The sequence below is a fragment of the Budorcas taxicolor genome, chromosome 2 (genome assembly GCF_023091745.1).
Source record: "Budorcas taxicolor isolate Tak-1 chromosome 2, Takin1.1, whole genome shotgun sequence".
NCBI lineage: Eukaryota > Metazoa > Chordata > Mammalia > Artiodactyla > Bovidae > Budorcas > Budorcas taxicolor.
The window spans coordinates 25,700,075-25,724,692 of NC_068911.1; the positions used below are offsets into that span (position 1 = coordinate 25,700,075).

Sequence of the window (24,618 nt, forward strand, 5' to 3'; positions counted from 1 at the left end):
TGGGAACTTGAATTTGTATCCTGCTGTTGTGTGAAAATTGTACACATCTTAATTATGTTGAATTGGTTCATAGTGTTTTTCAGGTCTATTATATCCTTCTATTTTTCTGTGTATTCATTCTACTAATTTTTGAGAGTTTGACATTAAAACTCCAACTAAAAATCTTAATTTATCTACTTAAAAAAAACTGTAATATATAGTGGAACTATATGTAACTTTGTTCTGCATTTTCCAAGTTTCCTGTAAATGTGTTTTTATACTTTTATAATTTTTAAAAATGCTTAAAAAAACTCCCATGCTCTCTTTATCCAAAGTCATTGATCTTTAGTATTTTGCTAACTTTGTTTTATTATCCTGTCTATGAGGTAAGACATATTACATTTTTCCTGAACCATGTTAAAGTAGCTTGCATGTATCATGTCCCTCACCCCTGAATACTTCATTTGTATTTCCCAAGAATAAACATATTCTCTGATATTTCCATTTTGTCATTATCAAATTCAGAAAAGTTAATACTGATATAACTTTAACACTTCAATCTGTCATTTGTATCCCAGGCTTGTCAGTTGTGTCAGTAAGTTCTTAACAGCCTTATTTTTTCCACTCTGCAGGACAGGATTCCGCTCAGGATCATTGAACGGATTCTGTTTTCATGTCTCTATAGTCTGTGTTGGTTTGAAACAGTTCCTTAACCCTTGTAGCACTGACGGCAATGATTTGGCAATGCTTTGGCTATTACCTTTCAGCATGTACCTCAATTTGGACGTGGTGGAGGAGCCTGGTGGGCTGCAGTCCATGGGGTCGCTGGGAGTCGGACACGATGGAGCGACTTCACTTTCACTTTTCACTTTCATGCATTGGAGAAGGCAATGGCAACCCACTCCAGTGTTCTTGCCTGGAGAATCCCAGGGACGGGGAAGCCTGGTGGGCTGCCGTCTATGGGGTCGCACAGAGTCGGACATGACTGAAGCGACTTAGCAACAGCAGCAGCAGCAGTGTTACCTCCTAATTAGAGTCAGCCATGCATTCTCGACTGGAATGCTACATGGATGATGCTGTGTCTTTCTCAGGGTACCGTATCTGCAGGCATGCAATATCCCACTTGCTGATATGGATTTTGACTGTCAATGGCTGTCCAAATTCTCCACCGTACAGTCACTATTTTTCCCCCTTACAACTAACGTTCATTCTACAGGAAGAGATACGAAAATATCCTGCTTCTCATCGAACATCCCCTCCAGATTTAGCATTCCTTGATGATTCTTGCCTGAGGATGAAGAATGATTCTTGTCTTTACTGAGATGGCTGCAAACAGTGATTTTTCAACTCTACCATTTCTTTCACATTTCACTGATGGCACCCCTATCCGCCTGACCCCTCATCTATATCTACTTATTTACCTATTCTTCATAAAGGCCAACTCCTGCGTTCTTATTTTACTCAATGGATTACAATTCGTTATTGTGTTTATTTCTTTTGATGTTCAAATTGGGGTCCATGACAGCCCCTTTAACGCTACTCCCGTGCTCATTTCACCTGCCCGCAGCAGTTCTTCCTTACTTCCTGGCACAAGAAAATGCTTCAGGCTCACCTTGCACCTTCCCTATCCTAGACCTGGAGTAAGCTTATTCTTCACAGACTCTTGCAGTTTTATTCTCCTGATGTGCCCCCCCGCTGAAGACAAAGGGCTCACAACCAATATGGGCAGCTGTCTGGAACATAGGCTGACCCCTGGGCATCTTTCAAAGTTGCTTTTGCATATAACAGAATGACAGTATAGTATAATTCCCTTGTCTTTTAGGAATGAATGGCATTAAAATTATTATGTTCAAGTTTTCGGTAAATTGGGTCACTGGCAGTCAAGGTCTTATCAGAATTCCTCAACTAAAATTTTAATGCACATCAGAGAAGACTCAGAGCAGCAGGAAGAAGAGGAGGAAATGGCAGCTTCTCAGATCTTGTGGTCTGTAAGCTGGACCTGATCACCTTTCTGGAGCAACTGAATGATCCCAGGAGTATCAGGAGAATGGAGACAACAGCCATATTCCCAGAGTACATCATGAGAAATGCTGGACTGGATGAAGCACAAGCTGGAATCAACACTGCTGGGAGAAATACCAGTAATCTCAGATATGCAGATGACATGACCCTTAGGGCAGAAAGCAAAGAAGAGCTAAAGAGCCTCTTGATGAAAGGGAAAAAGAGACAGCTTATGTTCCAGGATGTGACCACAGAGGAGTGGGAATGCCTGGATCTTGGTCAACAGGAATTATACAGGGACGTGATGTTAGAGAACTATAGGAACTTGGCCACTTTGGGCCTTGTGGTTTCTAAGCCGGACCTTGTCACTTTTCTGGAGCAAGTGAAGGAGCCCAGGAATATAAGGAGAATGAAGACAGTGGCCATATACCCAGCTTTGTCTCCTCATGACACCCAGGATTTGATGCCAAGAATCCAGGGTTAGAAGATGTATTCCCAAAAGCAAACCTAGGAAAATATAAAGTATTTCACCACAGAAATTTACATTTAATGAATGACTGGGAACATACGAGGCCATATGAAAGACAGAGAGGATGTTTATATGGACATAAAGAAACTGAGATAGTTACACATAAGGCAAACATTACTGCAAAAAGTCAAGTCAAACTGGGGAGAACACCAACTTCAGTCTTTAACATCTGATGAGAACTGTAAGTTTTTAAGAAAAGATTTCCATCCTTTTTTGAAACATACCTGTTCTCTGAAAGGAAACGTAGAAAGCCGGGAAGGTAATCTAGTGTCTACTACAAATACTCATTCAAACAATACTCAATATAGCCTTAGACTAAGCAAATATTCAAGCATGTCTGAACACCAGAAATTTAAAAATGAGGGGGAACACTCACAATATAATCAATTTGAGGGATTTGTGAGCAGTGGGTCATTAGTCTTCCACCAACAGATATTTTCTCCCCATGCCAAAATGGGTAATGTTGATAATAATGGAAGAGATATAATCCAACCATCACTGTTCAATACATCCCATGGTATGGTTAATATGGAAGATCTTTCGATATATAATAAAATGAAATGAGTCAACCCTTAAGTAAGAGCTCCAGCCCCAATAATTGCAAGAGTATTTATGATGGAGTGAGATTCAGGCAATAAAACTGGGTATAAGGTTGAAAGAGACTCAAACCTTATGAAACATCAGGGACCTGAATCTTCACACAGGGATTCAAAAAGTAATAAATGTACAAATATCTTTTATCAGATGTCAGGTCTTTCTCTATAAAGAGTACTCATACTGGAGAGAAGACTCATAATTGTAGTGAATATGATAACATTTCTAATCAGTCTTCAGCACTGGTTCAACAGCAGACTATTCAGAAGTCACAGAAAGAAAACAAGTGTAAGATATGTGGGAAAGCCTTTAATAACTCATCCGATCTAAGTAGACATAGGAAAATTCATACAGGAAGGAAACCTTTCAAGTGTACAGAATGTAGCAAAGCATTTATCCCTCGCTCACATTTTACTCAACATCAGTGAATTCATACTGGAGAGAAACCTCATAAATGTACAGTATGTGGCAAAGCCTTCAATCAGAACTCAACTCTTACTCAATGTCGGCGAACGCATACTGGAGAGAAACCTTATAAATGTAAAGAATGTGACAAAGCCTTTATCCGTTGCTCACATCTTACTCAATATCAGCGAATTCATACTGGCGAGAGACCTTATCATTGTACAGAATGTGGTCAAACCTTTATTCGAAGTTCAACATTAACTGCACATATTCGAATCCATACTGGGGAGAGACCATACAAATGTAAAGAATGTGGCAAAACCTTTATTACAAGTTCAAATCTTACTCAACATCACCAAATTCATATGGGGGAGAGATGTTTTAAATGTATGGAATGTGGCAAGGCCTTTATCAACAGTTCTTGTCTTACTAAACATCAGCGAATCCATACTGGGGAGAGACCGTATAAATGCATTGAATGTGGCAAAGCCTTTAATCGGAACTCAAGCCTTACTACACATTTGCAAGGTCATACTGGAGAGAAATCTTATAAATGTACAGAAAGTGGCAAAGCCTTTAGTCATAGTGGTCATCTCACTAAACATCTCAGAACACATGCTGGAGAGTGATGGAACAAGTGATGGAAGACGTTTGCCCTAAACATACATCAGAAAACAAGAGTTTATACCAGAAACCTATGGAAATGTTGTAACAAATATGTAGAAAAGTATTTAATCAAAACTCAAATTGAAATAAATATCAGAGACTGCATACTAGAAAGTATTTCATTAATCCTCTTTTCTAAATTTTCTCTGAAGGAGAATTACTGTAGAGAGCAATCCATAGTTAAAAAAACATAGAAAATGGATATATTAGCCAGGATCATGAGATGAAGGTTAATGGTTAGAAAGCTACACTTATTAGCAATGTATCTTTGTTTACAATGACTTGATTTGAGATTAGTTGAAAAGCAAAATGAATGTAATTCAATGCTCAAATAATCCATACTATGCTTTGTCTCTAGTGTGAATGACAACATATTTTTGACGGTTTATGCCTCAAAGATTAGCCTTTTTATGTTGTGTTGCAACCATTTCTATTTATTCTCCATTAGAAGATGAAGAATACTGTAATGTAAAATGTACAATGAACATCTAAACAGAGATGTTTGTCTTTGATATGAAATATCCTGGGAGGCTGCCGTGATGTGTAAGACAGAAGTTGGTTCTATTTTTTTTTAAATATTTATTTATTTAGCTATATCAGATCTTAGTTGCAGCATGTGGGATCTATTTCCCTGACCAGGGATTAAACCCAGACTCCCTGCATTGGGAATGCGGAGTCTTAGCCACTGGACCACCAGGGAACTTCTCCAAAAGTTGGTTCTAAATTTTCAATAGTTGTATCACTTGAATTGTAAGAACACAATCACAGTTCACTACAGTATTGATGTATCTTTATAATATCAACATAAGGGAAGTATATTACTTGACAATGTTGAAATAAAGACACCTTCTGTAATAACCTAAAAATGTATTAGAAACCCTTTCCAGAAAAGGCACGTAATTAGTGTATTTCTTGTTTCCTAAGTGTTTCCTAGGCTTTGTTTTGTAAGTCATAAAAATAATGATCCTCACATCCTTTTATCAGAAAAATGAGTATCTTTCTCTACTTTTAATCTGATTTGATCATGGATCATACTGTGGATTGTAAAATGTTTGATTTCAACCTTGTGTGAAATTAATACATGGTTATTAATAAAAGTGAATGGTTTCTAGTGTTTCAAAAAATAATAATAATAAAATTTTAACACACATCAGTCTTCATATGACCCCAAGACCCTGACCACCCACAAAAGCATGACCTATCTTCTCTACACATTTTATTTACTCTACTGTACTGACCAAAAGCCTGCTGTGCACAACTATGTCATTTTTCATTCCATCAACAAATAGCTAGTGGCTGCTCAGCAGATTGTAATAATGAGCCATTTTAATTAGCAAGTGGTGAACAATTCTTAAATGAGTAAAATGTAAGAATTCTAAAATTTGTACAAGAATATGGAACTAATTTTCTTATATTAAGTGAGTCAGGGCACCAACCTAGGCGATAAGTGCCAGAACATCATGTTATCAAATATAAAATAAAATCTTAATTAGGTTTGAAGTTACTTTACAGTAAGTGATCCTGAGCTGGATTCTATACTAGAGGGGAAACAAAAATCTGCTATTAAGGACACTGAACCCACTGACAAAATTGGAATATGGACTGGAGAGGCGAAAGTAAGATATTAATGTTAAATTCCCTGAAGTTGATAAACTAAACTGTGGTTATAAAGGAGGATGTCCTTGTTCTTAGGAAATGCTCACTGAACTCTTTAGAGGCAAAAATGGCATGATGGATGCAATTTACCCTCAACTGGTTTTAAAAAATTTTACATATACATGTAGGAATATGTGTGCATAAGTGTACATACAATGATAATGATAAAGTAAACATGGAAAATATTCACAGTTAGTGAATCTGGGTAAAAAATAATAGGAGCTTTCTGAGCTATTCTTTTAACTTCCCAATAAAGTTTGAATTTATTTCCAAATAAAAGGTTAGCTTAACTGAAGAACATAACCATCTTACTTACTCATGCCAAGCAACTGTACATCCCACATCACACCTCACTCAATTCTCACAACCACTCGGACAGGACTATTATTTTTCCCATTTTACAGGTAAGAAAACTCAGGCACAGCAAGACAAAGTAACTGATTAAAGGGCACATGGCTGGGACATGGGAAGGTTAGGACTCAAATCCAGGATTACCTGACTTGACAGCCTGAACCCCATGCAAAATACTTATTTAATGCAACAGAATAAAATTCCTGACAATGTGGAAATGAGAAACATAAAGCTGTCACCTGAGGATAGGAGTCTTCAAAGGCACGATCTGGAGTCATATGCTTGATGACATCAGCCAAAATGGTGTTCACCTCTCGTTTCTAAGAGGGGAAAAAATTAGACCTGTGTTAGACACTGAATGACAGTTGTTGACCATTTTTCTGGTAGAAAGAACTAACATTTTCAGAGTATAGCACACACCTTCCAGGGAACAGTTTCAACTACTCTGCTACAAGTAATGTTAGAGGGAAAATTCCACCCATATCACAGCCCTAAAGACAGCTATGTCTGCACCAAGTCAGGACTGAAACACTGATCTCAAGGTTCTGGAGTATTACTGTCCCAGCTTTCCCTGAGTGCTGGTGAAATCCAACATGCCACTTTCTGCCCACCCACCCTGGGCCCCTCCCCGGTGCTGCAAAGAGCAGCGAGGCTCTGTGAGAAGAGCACAGGCTGGGTGACCCAATGCCCACTGCACCGCACTTTTCTCAGCTGTGTTAGGGGCCAGCCAACTACAGCCTAAATCCACCCTGGTGCCTGCTTTCATACAACCCAGGAGCAAAGAATGATTTTACATTCACACTAAAAGAATAGTATTTGGTGACAAGGAAAATTGTATGAGCTTCAAATTTCCGTGTGCATAAAAAAGACTTACTAGAACAGAGTCACGCTCACTCATGTATGGTCTACGGTTGCTTTATGTACAGTGGCAATGACGGACACGTGTATCATAACAGATCACGTGGTCCACAGGGTCTCACATACAGGAATAGTGGCCTTCTACAGAAAAAGCAAGCTGATGTCTGGTCTGTATAACCGGAACAGTGAAGTTTACTGACAAGGTCAATTTGAAGCAGTGCAGCGTCCTGGCACATAGCACACCATCTAAACAGTTGCCAGTATGTACTCGTTTTATGCTCATTGAACTCCCCAGCATGGACATCATTATCCCCATTTTACAGATAAGGAAGTTAAGGCTCAGAGAAGTTAAATGGCTTAGCCAGTGTCACAGCACTAAAAAAAAAAAAAATCTCACAGTGGCACTGAAAGGAACCAAAGCTTCTTAGAGAAAGGGCTGATTCCAAATGTGGGATAAGGAAGTACAAGGGAGGCTGGAGCATCTTATATAGAAAGCAAAGAAGGTATCAAGGACTACAGAGAGTATGTCAGGACTCAGAAGCCACCCTAATAAAGCACTCACTGGATGAAGATGGGACCACTGAGCATCAGTAAGAATAATATAACTGCAAGGACTGATACACAGCAAATATATTTCAACCCAAGAATCCCTGAAGATATCAACAGCAACTACTACTCACTGGTCACCTTTGGGGATGCTAGGAGATTGACTCATTCTAAAACCTAGTAAGTAACAAGGACAAAAATGAGCATCTTGCCTTTCTGTACAAACTGTACCTCAGGGTAACCAACTATGTGGCGTGAAAAGTTTCTCTTCATATCAATACAAGTATTCCAGCTAACAAATACAGGAGAAATGATAATAATTCTGAAAATCACTATTTTGCAACCCATGATAAACCATGAGATGAATGCACTTTCATGGCCGCTCGCATCATGGAGAAACAACCAGATACCATGAGCCTTCCAGGAGAAGCACCACACCAGCAGCCATGGTGTCAGAAAGTCAAATACACGGCTGATGAAGAGCCTGTCTCCAGAACTAACAGCCGATTTACAGGAAACGCTGGAGGCAGAAGAACATGCTAACACCACCACAGGGATGCCTCTGGCCAGTCCAGACCGGGAAACTCTACAGGACAAAGGACCCGATTTCTTCAATAAATAAATAACAGAGTAAAAAGGGAGGGGAACAGGGAGGGAAGGAAAGAAAGAGGGGAAGAGAGGGGAACTTAAAGGTTAAAAGGACTCAAATTAAAGGGTTTTACAACATATGCGCTTAGCCCATTTTAATCCTGACTGAACAAAGTATGAAAAACTTTTGAGACAACGAGGGGAAATCTGAATATTTATCAAGTTTCAATGGTATTAAAAGATTATTAATTTTCTCAGTTAGGATAATATATTGAGATTTTGTTTCAGAAAAGGAAATTCTATATCAGAGCTATACACTGAGATACTGACTGGTGAAACACGATGATTAAGCTGCGCTTCAAAATAATCCAGGGGTGGGGAGAAGGGGTAAGGCGCAAATGAAACAACATTTGTCATAAATTGGTCACTTCTGGGTAATGAGTACAAGGGAGATCATGTGCTAGAAGTTTCCATAAAACAAAAACTGGATGAAAGAAAGAGAATTAACAGACTAACATTTACAATAATGCTTAAAATGAGGCAAAAGCCATCTCTGGAGTTAAGAGGCCAGATGGTGTTTATGTTCAACTTCCAAGGCCATGACTGAGAGGGAAGTATGGGGGGCTTCAGGTTGGGGTGGGGAAGGGGAGTTATTTCTTTATCTAGGCCATGACTCCCTGGGTGTATCAGTAAAGATTCACTGAACAGCAAACTTGCTGTTTCTGTAAGCTTTCTTCATATAGGTTAAACTTCAATATTTTTCAAAGTTGATTAAAATAAACACCTGGCAACAGGATTTAAAACCACTTCTACCTGCTTCTAAAGTCTCTGCTCATTGACAAGACCAGTATTTCCCAAGCTGAGAAAGAAGCATCTTTGCTTGCTTAGAAAAAAATTAAATTACAAGCAAATCAAATATGTTTGGGAAACACTGCTGACTAGACTTCCATGGAAAGTCACAATGAACTTTAACAATAAGCATCTAAGGTGTATTGTGGTGGAAAAAAAAATCTGCTTAACTTTGTGGAATGCAGTATTTCCCAAACTTACATGTAAGTGTGAACCCTTTTGTTATAGCTCACATATTAATGCTTCATTACATTATACTGAAAAAGGTGTAATTTTCATAAATTAAGGATAATTAGCATCACAAAATGCATAAAGGTCTATGCTAGACTTATTCACAATTATGAACATGAAAAAAATATACAACACATAATACCACAAAAACAATACCATAGTACACATACCGTGAAATGCTTGCAGGTGTACTCCACCCACACTTCAGCACAATTAATGTAGTCCTACAAAGAAAAAGCAAAGACGCCTTTACAATTGACCATATGGCAAAAACTCATAATGTACCAATTCCTTCAAGGGCTCTGAAACTATTGATAGGGATTTCAAAAGTCATGTACAGAAAACTCTGGTCCATTGATAGATTCTACCTCTGAGAGATGAGATGAGAAAATAAAAGTTGCCTGAAACTAATTAGACTTTCATTCCAGAATCACTACTTGGACCAAAATAGAAATCTGCGAAGCTCTGGCCCGCCTGGAGAACGGGAAGAACCGCAGGGCAGCAGAGATAACACTGGGGAGTCCTCATCACGTCTCAAGGACCACAGAAAATTCAAGCATTGTTTAAGATGTGACATTTCAATGTCCTGAGAAAAAACAGGTCTCCTGCCTTTAAAAACAAACCATTTGTCCTAGAGAGGGGAGATGTATATATGTTGTAAAAGGGTTAAGAAAGCACAAGGTTTTAGGTAAGAAAGGATATGTTAGATTCAAGTAGGAAAGATAATGAGATGGGTATGGAAACGGTGATGACCAACTTAGTAAGGCTGTCTGCTCCAGAAAACAGGCAAATGGGAAAAAATGTCCAAGGAAAAATAGAATCTGGGACTTCCCTGGCAGTCCAGTGGTTAAGGTTAAGACTCCATGCTCCCAATGCAGGAGCCATGTGTTCAAACCCTGGTCAGGGAACTAAGATCCCACATGCCACAAGGCGCAGCCAACAAAAAAGAATGGAAAAATAGAGTCTGCAAGGATGCCTCTTCTGTTCTGACACCTCACAGAAAAGAAAGAAGAAAGTGGAGGGGAGAAAACAGTTATCTCATTCACACAAGAAAAGACAGGAACATTCTAAGGTCTAACAGAAATGCTAAGAAGGACTTAATGAGGACAGTATGAAGTTAAAAGTCTGGAGAAAATTGTTATTATGAGCTTTTGATGCAAGGTTGCTTTTAAGTCCTGCAGTACAGGCACCAGAGGCCCAGAGGCTTTTGACATAAATATCCTAAATAAGCTGTTTTCATTACCAATCAGTTTAAGTTAAACAGGGAATTTCAATAGCTGGAGTTTAGCAAAGATTTTGCTGAACATAGGTTTAGGAAATGGCAACCCACTCCAGTATTCTTACCCAGAAAATTCCATGGACAGAGGAGCCTGGCAGGCTCTACTCCATGGAGCAAACAGTCAGACATGGCTGAGCACAACACAGGTACACAATTGTGTAAACAAGCTTCTAATTTTTCTAAATTATACCACTGTCCTTAATACACTATCATAAATGTGGTGATTAACAAGGGTTTATTTTAAAATTTATTTATTTGACCAGGTCTTAGTAGCAGTATGTGGATCTTTTAATTGCGCAATGTGGGATTTAGTTCCCTGACCAAGGATCAAACCCTGGGCCCCCCACATTAGGAGCACATAGTCTTAGCCACTGGACCACCAGGGAAATACCCAGTAAGGGGTTTATAACTGGGTTCATTTTAACACTTCCTTCTCAATAAATGATCCAATCAAATGCTACCTCCAATATTCACTTACTTGTTGTGTTACGGTCTGAATGTTTGTATCCCCCTTGAACACATATGTTGAAATCTTAGCCCCTGATGTGATGATGTTAGGATGTAGGGTTTTTGGGCAGTGGTTAGGTCATGAGGGTGAATACCCTGTGAGTGGAATTAGTGCCCTTGTAAAAGGGACCCCAGAGGTCTTCCTCCCTCTTTCTGCCATGTGATGAGGAGAAGCTGACAGTCTACAATCGGGAAAAGGGTCCTCATCAGAACCCAACTATGCTACGTTGCTGCTGTTGAGTTGCTACGTCATGTCTGACTCTTTACAACCCCACGGACTGTAGCCCACCAGGCTGCTGTGGCCACAGAATTTCTCAGGCAAGAATCTTGGAGTGGGCTGCCATTTCCTTCTCCAACCAACCATGCTGGCCCCCTGATTCTATACTTCTAGCCTTCAGAACTATGAGAAATAAATTTCTATTGTATAGAAGCCACATGCTCTATTATATGCTGTTACAACAAACTAAATGAACAAGTACATAGGACAGAAGTGCAGAGTGTGGTGAAGCTTGGCCACAAAGACAGCCAATACCATTCCCCAGTGGTACCCACATAAATCGCTGGCATGTTCCCTAAAAGGAAGTGAGGCATAAAACCCAAACCTAGACAATGATGACCAGCACTACACACATTGCTGCTGCTGCTGCTGAGTCGCTTCAGTCGTGGCTGACTCTGTGCGACCCCACAGACGGAAGCCCACCAGGCTTCCCTGTCCCTGGGATTCCCCAGGCAAGAACATTGGAGTGGGTTGCCATGTCCTTCTCCAATGCATGAAAGTGAAAAGTGAAAGTGAAGTCACTCAGTCATGTCCGACTCTTAGCGATCTCATGGACTGCAGCCCACCAGGCTCCTCCGTCCATGGAATTTTCCGGGCAAGAGTACTGGAGTGGGGTGCCATTGCCTTCTCCGACTACATGCATTATAGCAACTAAAATCAGTTGGTTCCTCTTCCTAAGACTTCCCGTGTCAGAAGTATGGGGAGAAAGAGGCTTCAGCTGTACATTCAAGGGATGGAAATTAGAATTCCCTTTTGCTAATTACTGGCTTGACTGCTGATCTTCAATTTAGAGTTATCTCAATAAATTGTTTTTTTTCAAATCCAAATATAATTTGACCTTTAAACAATGCAGGGTTTAGGGACACTGATCCTCTATGCAGTCAAAAATTATGTATAACTTATAGCCAGCCCTCTGTATCCATGATTCCTCTGTATTTGCAATTTCGCTTCTATGCATTTAACCAACCAACAGTTGTATAATATCATGGTATTTACCACTGAAAAAAAAATAATCCACGTATAAGTGGATCTGTGCAGTTCAAACCCATCTTGTTCAAGGGTCAATGGTGCTATTGATTGCTGCACTTAGAATGCTCTTTGCAGAGCTATAGGTCTTTTCAAGTTTCAAGTATTCATAATTTTACAGTTCTCATTCATCTTAAGGCCACAAGAATAAGACATAATAGGGACACAAAAATCAAGAAATACATCTTTAAAGTTGTAAGTTCTCCATTACAGGCTGACAAACAATACAATTAAACGAAGAAGATTTCATTTAAAAAAAAATAAGGATGATTAGTTGAAAGAGAAATTTTTTAAAGAAAGAGCGGACTACATAACTTGGGCACAAAGCAGTCAAAACAAGGTCTAAATTATCACCCACCTGTGGATTCTTCAATTTAGTGATAACTTTCCAAGCTTCATTGAGAATCTGAAGTCGATCACTCTCAGGAGGATCAGCCAAGGCCAAGTTTAACCCCAGGGAGCGAAAAAGGAGATGCTAAGAAATATAGCAAACATTACGGTCTCAGAAATTAAAAATCAGGGTAACTTAAGAAAATAAAGGCAAGGGCTGTCATAGTCGGCCTATCTCCAGGTTAATCTTCCAAAGACCATTTCCCGAAGTCCTACCACAAACTTATGCAAGTTAGACTGAGAAGGTCGAAACAAAGAGCTGGCTCTGTGAACTGGTCCGGTCTGTGGGCCATACTATTCTCCTGGACAAAGTTTTGCATAATTAATGGATGGAGATATAGTTTTAAAGATATAACACCAAAGTTTTTCCTAAATACTTCAGAGTGAGCCAACTGGTTAGATTTAAGACTCACAGAGGCCTGACTCTCGGCAATTACACGTGCCTCACAACCCCAGTCGCTCACTCGTCCTCCTCTGCACTCTTCAGAAACACAGCCCTCACCTGTTTTCCTCTCGGCCCGAGCTGCCCCCGACATCAGATTCCCTCTCCCTGGAGAGCTGTCAGGCAAACACTGCCTATCTGTCCTCCACCAAGGATTAAGTCAAGAGCCTACCTTAGGGAAACCGGACTCGTCGCACTCCTTAATCATGCCAATGAAATCCATGGACCTTGCAGCAATGAACTCGGCCCGGAAAGCCGACATCACAGAGTTCAACAGCAAGGCACTGCAAGACACATATGCCCCACGTCAGCAGAGCTTCCCTTTAAGAAAGTTGCTTTCATTTTAGGATATATGCTGTTAGAAAAGATGACTGACAGCCCTTTAATGGTAGTGTTGGGGAAAAAAAAGATTGCAGTAAAAAGGCAACCTCTAGAGACTAACACAGTGTTTTGTGCATATTCAGAGCTTGATAAATATTCAACTGGCTGGAAGAATGGAAGATAGGTGGATGGATGAGTGAATGGGTGCACAGATCAGTGGATGGAAAGTAACCAAATCCATTTAAACAGAAGAAATGGAGGGAGCCTTCAGTGCACTAATAAAACTAAACATTAAGTAACAATACTGATCCAAGCTGCAAATATATATCCACATCACCTATGAAAAGCACTGTTCTAGGACCTAGGGACACAGTGGTGAACAAAACCCACTCCAGGCTCCTCATCTACCACTGAAAGGACAGTGGAGGAGAAACCTCTTAGGCCTAGAAGATAAGAATTCAAGTTTATCCTGACTTTATCACTTATCACAGCCCCACAAGGAAAGCACTGCTATTATACCCAATTTACAGATGAAGAGATGGAGACACAGAAAGGTCAGAAAGAGTGGAAAGGTCAGAAAGGTCATAAAGCTAAGAAAGAGTGGAGACAATATCAGAAGCCAGGCAACTGTACTCCAGCATTCTTGAGGTCAGGTGCTATCCTGCTGCTCTGTAGGCCTCTTGCCCATGCAAGCATGCCAAGCTCAAAAAAACCCAACTGATTCTATTTTCAAACACAGGTTTTATGAATTTCAAAATACTTACTTGTTTCCTAGCTTCTTACATCTCTCCATCATCTCTGTTAGCAGAGCCTAATTTAAAAAAAATAATAAAAACCATCAAGTTGGGGGATCTAAAGTAACACTTCTCATGAGCAGATTTGCAAAGTAATACTCTAAAATAAATGTAGTCATTTACACACCCATTTCTATAATCCTCAGTGTTTGGTGGGATGGGGAGGATGGAGGAGAAAACAAGCTCACTCTTCTGGCATTTAGCATAATGGGGAAGAGCTAGGGCCCTGGTCATATGCACCGCTGGGTTCAAATCCAGTCTCACCAACTACTTTTCATCATCTGAGGCAGATGATACAGGTGGTACCATGCCACCTGCAGATTCCTACAGGACAATGAGAGTGGTACCACCTGTGCTCTAGGGTACCAGTGAGAATGAAATTTGCTTTACTCCCCACCTCTCCTAAGATCCCCTGGAGAAGGGAACAGCTTACCCACTCCAGTATTCTGGCCTGGAGAATTCCATGGTCTGTATAGTCCATTGGTTGCACAGAGTCAGACATGACTGAGTGACTTTCACTTTCCACCTCTTCTAGACCCCCAGTGTTCCTCCCCTTTCACAAGGTGTCTGTTGAACTCTAAGTAAAATGAATAACACTGGGCCAGTCACAGGGAGAAGCACTTGACAGTCATGCTGCCACCTGTCACAACCCCTATGAGGCAGGCTCTCAATTCTCCCATTTCACAGATGAGAAACCAAGCTACTGAACGGTGACACGGCTGGGCCAAGATGACATGGCTAGTTACGGTGGGCTGGACATGACCTGGGAAGTCTGGCATCAAAGGCCATGCTCTTCACTCCACTTCCTCTCAAGTGCATTTTGAAGCATTTTTTTCCCCAAAAGAAAATAAATGTTTTACTCATTGGAATACTATTACTGGTTTTAGAGCTATCTTAAGACAATTATGCATCTTTAAAAGAGCTCTTGTTATTAAGAAAATCAATAGAAAGAAGTTATCTCATAGTGCAGTGGTTTGAGGAAAGTTTCAAACGGCACAGACAAGGTCAATCCCAAGACAAAAGAGCTAATAACAGTAGCCTTGACACTGAGCACTCACCAGGCACCCAGCACTAGGCACTGGGCTTCCCTGGTAGCTCAATGGGTAAAGAATCCGCCTGCAATGCAGGAGACGTCAGTTCGATTCCTGGGTCGGAAAGATCTCCTGGAGAAGGGATAAGCTACCCAATCCAATATTCTGGTCTGGAGAATTCCATGGACTGTATAGTCCATGGGGTCGCAAAGAGTCAGACACAACTGAGCGACTTTCACTTTCACTTGAGTGCTTTATATACCTTTTCCCATTCACTCTTCACAATGGCCTTTGAGACCCTGTCTGTTATCCCTATTTTACAGATAAGGAAGCCAAAACTTAGCTAGGTTAAGACACTTCCTACTAAGTGGCAGAAATGAGATTTGCACCTAAGTCTGGCCAGGATATCAAAAAATAAAATGAGTCTTTTTTAGTGCAATTCCACTTTTTTCAGCTGTGTCCTTCCGTGTCCTGGGTGTCCCTGAATAATTAAGGTGATCTTTGATTGTGGGGATACTGTCAATACCCTAGAACCCCTATTTTATTCAGATTTCTGTCTTTGTCAAACAAAAATCAGGTTGGGTCCTGTTCTGGAGTGAATTATGTTCCCTCCATTCATATGTTGAAGCCCTAACCCACAATGTGACTGTGTTTGGAGATAGGGTTTTTAAAGGAGTTAATTAATACCAGGTGAGGTTGTAAGGGCGCAGCCCTAATCCAATAGGACTGCTGTCCTCATAAGAAAAGGAAGAGAAGCTAGGGACACATGTGCACAGATGAGAGGACCAGGCAAGGACACAGTGAGAAGACTGGTCTGCAGGCTAAGGAGAAAAGTCTCACCACAGACCAACCCCGCTGGGACCTTGATCTCAGACTTTCCAGCCTCCAAAACTGTGAGAAGATACATTTCTGTTGTTTAAAGCCACTCAGTCTATCATGGAAGCCTGCTAATATCAATCGCCACTAACCCCCAAGTTAACGGTGTTAGAAGGTGGAGCCTTTGGAGGTGATTAGGTCTTAAGGGTGGAGCCCTCATAAATGGAATCAGTGCCCTTTAAAAGCAGCCCTAGAAAGCTCTCTTGTCAGTTCTGCCATGTGAGCACACAGCCAGAAGATACAATCTATGAACCAGGAAGTAGGCCCTCACCAGATACTGTATCTGCCAGCATCTTGATCTTGGACTTCCCAGCCTCCAGAACCATTAGAAATAAACTTCTGTTATTTATAACACACCCACTATGTGGTGTTTTGTTCCAGCTGCCTGAATATACTAAGCAAACTAACACAGACCCAAGTCAATCACGGTGGTCTCATTCCCCTTGCAAGTGGTGCGTTTAGACAGGGCACATGACCGATTTTTCTTGCTACTGAGATGGGGGCTTAGAGGAAAGTCTTCCTGTTCTTAAATAGGAATTGGAGGAACTGAAGACTCCCAATCTTCCTGCCTCTGGATTCTGCCATGTCTGGGTGTGATGCCTGGAATGGCTACAGCCACTGTGCTGCTATCTGGTGATGGCAGAGCAGAGAGAACAGAGCCCAGGGCCTTCATTTGCTATTCAAGAGAACACACTGAGTTATCTCTGTAGGGCCAGTTAAGTGTTCCTTGCAGCCAGAGCACCCCAACTGATGATAAAATTGACAATGTCACAAAAGACCTCCCTAACCCATTCGTAGGGGATTCAATATTTGAAAAGTCATTCATGAAGAACAGTATCAAAGTGGTTCCTGGGAAAGCTGAATAAGAGATACTCTTATAACGATCACATTGATACTCCTCAACACACACAAATAATCACTCATTCAACACTTGCCTGTGAAGCAACAGCAATGTTATTGCTGTTGTTCAGTCACTAAGTTGTGTCTGACTCTTTACAGCCCCATGGACTGCAGCACACCAGGCTTCCCTGTCCGTCATCATCTCCCGGAATTGGCTCACACTCATATTCATCACATCAGTGATGCTATCCAACCATCTCATCCTCTGCTGCCCCCTTCTCCTCCTGCCCTCAATCTTTTCCAGCATCAAGGTCTTTTCCAATCAGCCACTATTCTAGGCACTAGGAATAGGGCAGTGAGGAAATCAAGACAGAAATCCATGCCCTTGGGCGGCTTATTCTCTATCTCATACACACACACAAATGAATGAGAAAACCTTGGTCCAGCACTTCTGAAAAGACAAAATGGGACAACTGCTAACATAGGGACAAAATGTTCTGGCCATTAAGACAAATGCCTTAAAAGCTCTCTTTTCACAGAAGATGAATACACTAAAAATGCATCCAAGAATATAACTCAAAAAACAAAAAAGTCTCCACTGTCACTACCCTAAGTGTCCACAGAGCCAAATGGCTATAGACCCCAGGAAGATCTACTAGCAGTTAATTTTTTTTTTTCAGAGCGTGACAGGATTGACTACTTTCGGCAAGAACAAGAGGAACAACAGTTCAAACCAGGCTGAGGTTGAAACAAGCCTGTTGTTGGCTGAGATAAAACACTAAAAAACTTGCAGCTCAGAATATACATTTACAGACACATCAGAACTTGAAGTTTCATTAGGCCCCTACACTTATTTGGCTATATATTTGCTTTTTATAAAAATTATAAAAATAAGAAGTGCCTTTGGACAGAAGTTCAAACAATACCGTCATGTATCAAGTAAAATATGCATGCCCTCATTCCCAACTCCCTCTTCCTAGGGATCATCAGTGTCAACATTTGGTGTCTAATCTTTCAAGGCCTTTGTCTATGTTCTATGAATATATAGCTTTTGTTGTAAAAGACTTTTGTTTTACAAAAATGGACACTTGCTATATGGACTATCAATATGGAGAGACAATTTGCCTTTTTTGCTCAAGAATCTGGCACGGGGCTCCCTCCTCCCATGTTAGTACTCATAAATCCATCTCTCTAGTGCCTGAGGAATCCACACCATGTTTATAACATTATTTTTCAAACTGCTCCAAATTCATGACATTTTTGAAAAGTTTTATTTGTAATCAACTATAGACTCATAAGAAACTGCAAAAATAGTACAGGTGCTGGTTACCCATCACTAAGCTTTCTCCAATGGTGACATCTTACATAACTACAGTGTACTGTCAAAGTTGAGAAAGTGACATTGGTATAATGTTAATATAATTAACTAGACCGTTTCACCAGACTCTTCATGTACCTTTTTTTGTAGGGGAAAGGATACATCTTTGTGATATTTCATTAACATATTTCGCTTTGCATAGCCACCATTATATCTAAGGATGTCTCCAGATTAGGGTTATTCACCCACTCCAAAAGTACAGGAAGAGAAAAAAGAAGTTGGGTCAATAACACATTTCTGTTTTCTAACAAGGGAGGGACTTGTGGTTAGAACTCTGTGCTTTTATCTGCAGGGACTATGGGTTTGATCCTTTATCTGGGAACTAGGATCCCACATGCCACAACTCAGCCAAAAGCAAATAATAATAAATAATTAAAATAATCTTGAAAAATAACATATTTCTGATTTCTAAGCTAAGATTAACTCATATGAAGCCCAGACTGCTCTAGAGATGTGTAATTCTACTTTTAATAAGTAAATATGCTTACAGTCTTTATAATTATTGCTGTTAAAAAATAATACATATATCATATTTTCATTGTTTTTCTAGATGAAATAAACATGTAAACCATAGGCAAAATCATAAACTAATCTTAAAAGATAAAACCTCTTTCCTCTAAACCAGAGTTAATGTGATTAATTCTCAAAGGAATAAAATATGTCAATGTGAATAAAAAGAACTTTTATACCAAAGGCATTAAAAGGAGAATTTTTTATTCTTCTTTCTATTATTTACCTTTCTCTGGGGTTTCTTCCCTAATTCAAAAGAATGAAAACAACACACATGTATGCTTGAGAGGGATTTATCAATCACCAACACTGGTCTTAGATTTGCATTGCCAGTCGAATTGTATTTTAGAATGTTAAAAGAGCAGTTTATATTAATAGCCAACAAAACAGTCTGAAATGGAGTACTTGGGTGCAGTCTCAAAAATGACAGAATGAGCTCTGTTCGTTTTCAAGGCAAACCATTCAATATCACAGTAATCCAAGTCTATGCCCCAACCAGTAATGCTGAAGAAGCTGAAGTTGAACGGTTCTATGAAGACCTACAAGACATTCTAGAACACCCAAAAAAGATGTCCCTTTCATCATAGTGGACTGGAATGCAAAAGTAGGAAGTCAAGAGATACCTGTAGTAACTGGCAAATTTGGCCTTGGAGTATAAAATGAAGCAGGGCTAAGGCTAAGAGAGTTTTGCCAAGAGTACGCACTGGTCATAGCAACCACCCTCTTCCAACAACACAAGAGAAGACTCTACACATGGACATCACCAGATTGTCAATACTGAAATAAGATAGATTATATTCTTTGCAGCCAAAGATGGAGAAGCTCTATATAGTCAGCAAAAACAAGATCGGGAGCTGACTTGTGGCTCAGATCATGAACTTCTTATTGCCAAATTCAGACTTAAATTGAAGAGAGTAGGAAAAACTACTTGATCATTCAGGTATGAACTAAATCAAATCCCTTATGATTATACAGTGAAAGTGAAAGTGAAGTCGCTCAGTCATGTCTGACTCTTTGCAATTCCATGGACTGTAGTCTACCAGGCTTCTCTGTCCATGGGATTTTCCAGGCAAGAGTACTGGAGTGGGTTGCCATTTCCTTCTCCAGGGGATCTTCCTGAACAGGAATCAAACCCAGGTCTCATGCATTGCAGGCAGACGCTTTATACAGTGAAAGTGACAAATAGATTCAAAGGATTAGATCTGATAGACAGAATGCCTGAAGAACTATGGATGGAGGTTCATGACATTGTACAGGAGGCAGTAATCAAGACCATCCCCAAGAAAAAGAAACGCAAAAAGGCAAAAAGGTTGACTGAGCAGGCCTTACAAATAGCTGAGAAAAGAAGAGAAGTTAAAAGCAATGGAGAAAAGGAAAGATATTACCCACCTGAATGCAGAATTCCAAAGAATAGCAAAGAGAGATAAGAAAGACTTCCTCAATGATCATTGCAAAGAAATAGAGGGAAACAACAGAATGGGAAAGACTAGAGATCTCTTCAAGAAAATTAGAGATACCAAGGGAACATTTCATGCAAAGATGGGCTCGATAAAGGACAGAAATGGTATGGATCTAATAGAAGCAGAAGATATTATGAAGAGGTGGCAAGAATACACAAAAGAACTATACAAAAAAAGATCTTCATGACCCAGATAATCACGATGATGTGATTACTCACCTAGAGCCAGACACCCTGGAGTGTGAAGTCAAGTGGGCCTTAGGAAGCATCAATACCAACAAAGTTAGTGGAGGTGATGGAATTCCAGTTGAGCCATTTCAAATCCTAAACGATGATACTGTGAAAGTGCTGCACTCAATATGCCAGCAAATCTGGAAAACTCAGCAGTGGGCACAGGACTGGAAAAGGTCAGTTTTCATTCCAATCCCAAAGAAGTGCAAGGCCAAAGAATGTTCAAACTACCACACAATTGCACTCATCTCACATGCTAGCAAAGTAATGCTCAAAATTCTCCAAGCCAGGCTTCAGCAATATGTGAACCATGAACTTCCAGATGTTCAAGACAGATTTAGAAAACACAGAGGAACCAGAGATCAAATTGCTAACATCTGCTGGATCACAGAAAAAGCAAGAGAGTTCCAGAAAAACATCTACTTCTGCTTTACTGACTACACCAAAGCCTTTGACTGTGTAGATCACAACAAATAGTGGAAAATTCTGAAAGAGATGGGAATACCAGACCACCTGACCTGCCTCCTGAGAAATCTGTATGCAGATCAAGAAGAAACAATAAGAACCAGACAGGGAACAACAGACTGGTTCCAAATCAGGAAAGGAGTATGTCAAGGCTGTATACTGTTACCCTGTTTATTTAACTTATATGCAGAGTACATCATGTGAAATGCTGGCTGGATGAAGCACAAGCTGGAATTAAGATTGCTGGGAGAAATAACAATAACTTCAGATATGCAGATGACACCACCTTTATGGCAGAAAGTGAAGAGGGACTTAACAGCCTCTTGATGAAAGTGAAAGATGAAAGTGAAAAAGTTGGCTTATAACTCAACATTCAAAAAACTAAGATCCTGGCATCTGGTCCCATCACTTCATGGCAAACAGATGGAGAAACAATGGAAACAGTGACAGACTTTATTTTCTTGGGCTCCAAAATCACTGCAGATGGTGACTGCCACCATGAAATTAAAAGACACTTGCTCCTTGGAAGAAAAGCTATGACCAACCTAGACAGTATATTAAAAAGCAGAGACATTACTTTGCCAACAAAGGTCCATTCAGTCGAAATATGGTTTTTCCAGTAGTCATGTATGGATGTGAGAGTTGGACTATAAAGAAAGCTGAGAGCTGAAGAACTGATGTTTGAACTGTGGTGGTGAAGAAGATTCTTGAGAGTCCCTTGGACTGCAAGGAGATCAAACCAGTCAATCCTACCAAAATCAGTCCTGAATATTCACTGGAAGGACTGATGCTGACATTGAAACTGCAATACTTTGGCCACCTGATGTGAAGAACTGACTCATTGGAAAAGACCCTGATGCTGGGAAAGATCAAAGGCAGGATGAGAAAGGGCCAACAGAGGATGAGATGGTTAAATGGCATCACCAACTCGATGGACGTGAGTTTGAGCAAGCTCCGGGAGTTGGTGAAGGACAGGGAAGCCTGGCATGCTGCAGTCCATGGGGTCACAAAGAGTCAGACACAACTGAGCAACTGAACTGAACTGCACTTATATTAATAGTAAGAGCACTGGGACAGCAGTCCAATGGTTCAATTTGTTTAAGTCTCACTTTAATAGTATAGCAGTTACTAGAATGAAAGTCTAAAGCAAAGTAGTTAAGCAAACAAATCTGCTGGTTTCAGAGTCAACTCTGAAAATGGCTACACGGCTTCTTTCTAACTGTGTGACTGTAACAAGTTTCTAAGCCTCAGGTGCCTCATCTATAAATGGCAATAACAGCAGCACCTAGCTTGGGGAAGCTTTGAAAGTGAATTAACACAGCCAAATAAAGTAACTGGGCTTCCTCAATGGCTCAACAGTAAAGAATCCATCTGCAGTGCAAGAGATGCACGGGACTCAGGTTCAATCCCTGGGTTAGGACGTTCACCTAGAGGAGGAAATGGCAACCCACTCCAGTATTCTTGCCTGAAAAACCCCATTGGATGGAGGGCTACAGTCCATGGGGTCGCAAAGAGTCAGACAAGACTGAACAACTGAGCCACGGACACAAGTGAAGTAACCAACACAGGCAGACCTCAGAGATATTGCAGGTTCTGGTCCAGACCATTGCAATGAAGTAAATATCTCAATAAAGCAAGTCACACAAGTTTTTTGGTTTCTTGGTACATATGAAAATAATGCTTTATACTATTCTGTACACTATTAAATGTGCAATGACATTATGTCTAAAAATAAGTGTGTATATATATACATATATATATATATACACCATAATTAAAAAACACTTTATTGCTAAAAAATGATAACCATCATCTGAACCTTCAGTGAGGTGCAATTTTTTTTTTGCAATAGTAACATCAAAGATCACTGATCATTGATCAGCATAACAAATAAAACGAAAAAGTCTGAAATGTTGTGAGAATTACCACAATGACACAGAGACATGAAGTGAGCAAATGCTGTTGGAAAACTGGCACCAACAGACTTGCTTAACGCAGAGCTGGAAAAAATGAACTATCTGCACAGTGCATCACAGCACAGTGCTACAAAAGTAGGGCTGCCCGTGGGGCGCAGCGCAGAGGGAGCCTCAGAAAGAGGCAGTTGTGTTAAGGGCTCCGAGCTCAGCAGCATCTCTGACCCAACTCCATGCTCCATTTCTTCACAGCCAACCAACACAGCCTTCTACTCTCTTCCTGAAAGGTCACAAAACTCTAACAAAGGGCATTTGTTATAATGTTAAGTGAGGGGAAAGCATCAGAAAGGCATACGGGAAAAATTTCTCATGTGCAAAACACAATTGTAATAACAGAGCAAGAGTGAAAGCGGAGAAGTATTAGAAAGCAAACGCACCAGAATGTTAACGATGGCCAGTTACTCAGGACAGAATTTTAGGTGGTTCTTTTTCTCCTTTTAACCTATCTTTTCCAAAGCCTTTCCAATGAATATGTACTTATTAAAGAATGTTTTCTGATTATGAAAATCCTCTCCTATCCATTCTGCCTCTTGTTTTTTCCATGGCTGCCAACTGGTACTCTTCTAATCCATCTGGTATGCTTCTGCCAGTCTGATCTTCAGGCACCACTTTTTTCAAATCATCTCCCTGATCAAAAATCTTCAAGAGCTGCCTGGTCTCCGCAACACAATGATCAACAACCTCTGCAGCCTGGGCCACTCCCAGGAGGCCTAGTTTCTCACTCTTCTCCAGTAATGCATGTCTCCTTACTATGCCTCTTACCTGTCAGTCTATACAGGTCTCTTCCCTCAACCCCTCCTTACTGCCCCCTGACTCATCTCCTGCCCTTCAAATCAGTCCAGGCCCCATCTCCTGTTAAGACAAAGATAACGATGATGACCACCCCCATCTGCCTGCTGCCTGTCCAACCAATCTTGGTCATGTGCTGACGTGCACTATTACAGTCATCTCATGAGAGCCCTTTGAGGAAGGTTCCATTTATTAGCCCCATTTTACAGCTGATAAAACTGAGGCATCAAGAGGTCAAGCAGCCCAAGCCAACACAGTCACAATTTGAACTCAGTTCTACCTCACTACCTGCCCCAGCCTCTACCACCTTCCTCTTCTTTCCTTCAACAGTGACAACCTGCATCACACAGCTGAGCACAGCATTACAGGATTCCATACCAGACCCAGACAAGCAGCTGCTGAAAATGGTAAGCTTACCAAGGAATTTGTTTTCACTGCCCAAACCATGTTTTATGAAACAGTTGCTTTTCTCTGCAAAGTGTTCCTAAAATTGGGGGCATAAAGGTTTAACTTAATTTTAATTGTATAAATGGTGGGGGTGGGGGGAATCTTATCTTTAAACAACAACAAACAGCCTTACTGAATGATCATTCCCTGATTTGGGGAGGGAGGGAACTGGGGATTTCAATATGAAATTTCGTATGTCAGGTATTTGCAGCTCGAGGCATTTCTCCTTTCTCTCATCTAAATGATTCTCCCTTCCCCCTCTCACTTACCTGTCCTGTGTGTTGCTAACTGCTGCAGACAAATGCCTACATTCTGGAGGTGTGGCCCCTT

At 40.5% G+C, this 24,618-nt stretch overlaps 1 protein-coding gene across 2 annotated transcripts in view; it reads right to left on the minus strand.

The window, feature by feature from the left end:
- The window catches only part of VPS35L (VPS35 endosomal protein sorting factor like), a 141,149-nt gene that overhangs the window by 59,882 nt on the left and 56,649 nt on the right, over positions 1 to 24,618 (minus strand). For both annotated transcript variants that reach the window (XM_052654166.1, XM_052654175.1), the window contains exons 15-19: positions 14,260 to 14,306; positions 13,347 to 13,458; positions 12,701 to 12,817; positions 9,424 to 9,477; positions 6,421 to 6,501 (exon numbers count right to left, since the gene is read on the minus strand). In XM_052654166.1, the coding sequence (XP_052510126.1) occupies positions 6,421 to 6,501; positions 9,424 to 9,477; positions 12,701 to 12,817; positions 13,347 to 13,458; positions 14,260 to 14,306 (411 nt within the window). The remainder of the gene's footprint in view (positions 1 to 6,420; positions 6,502 to 9,423; positions 9,478 to 12,700; positions 12,818 to 13,346; positions 13,459 to 14,259; positions 14,307 to 24,618) is intronic.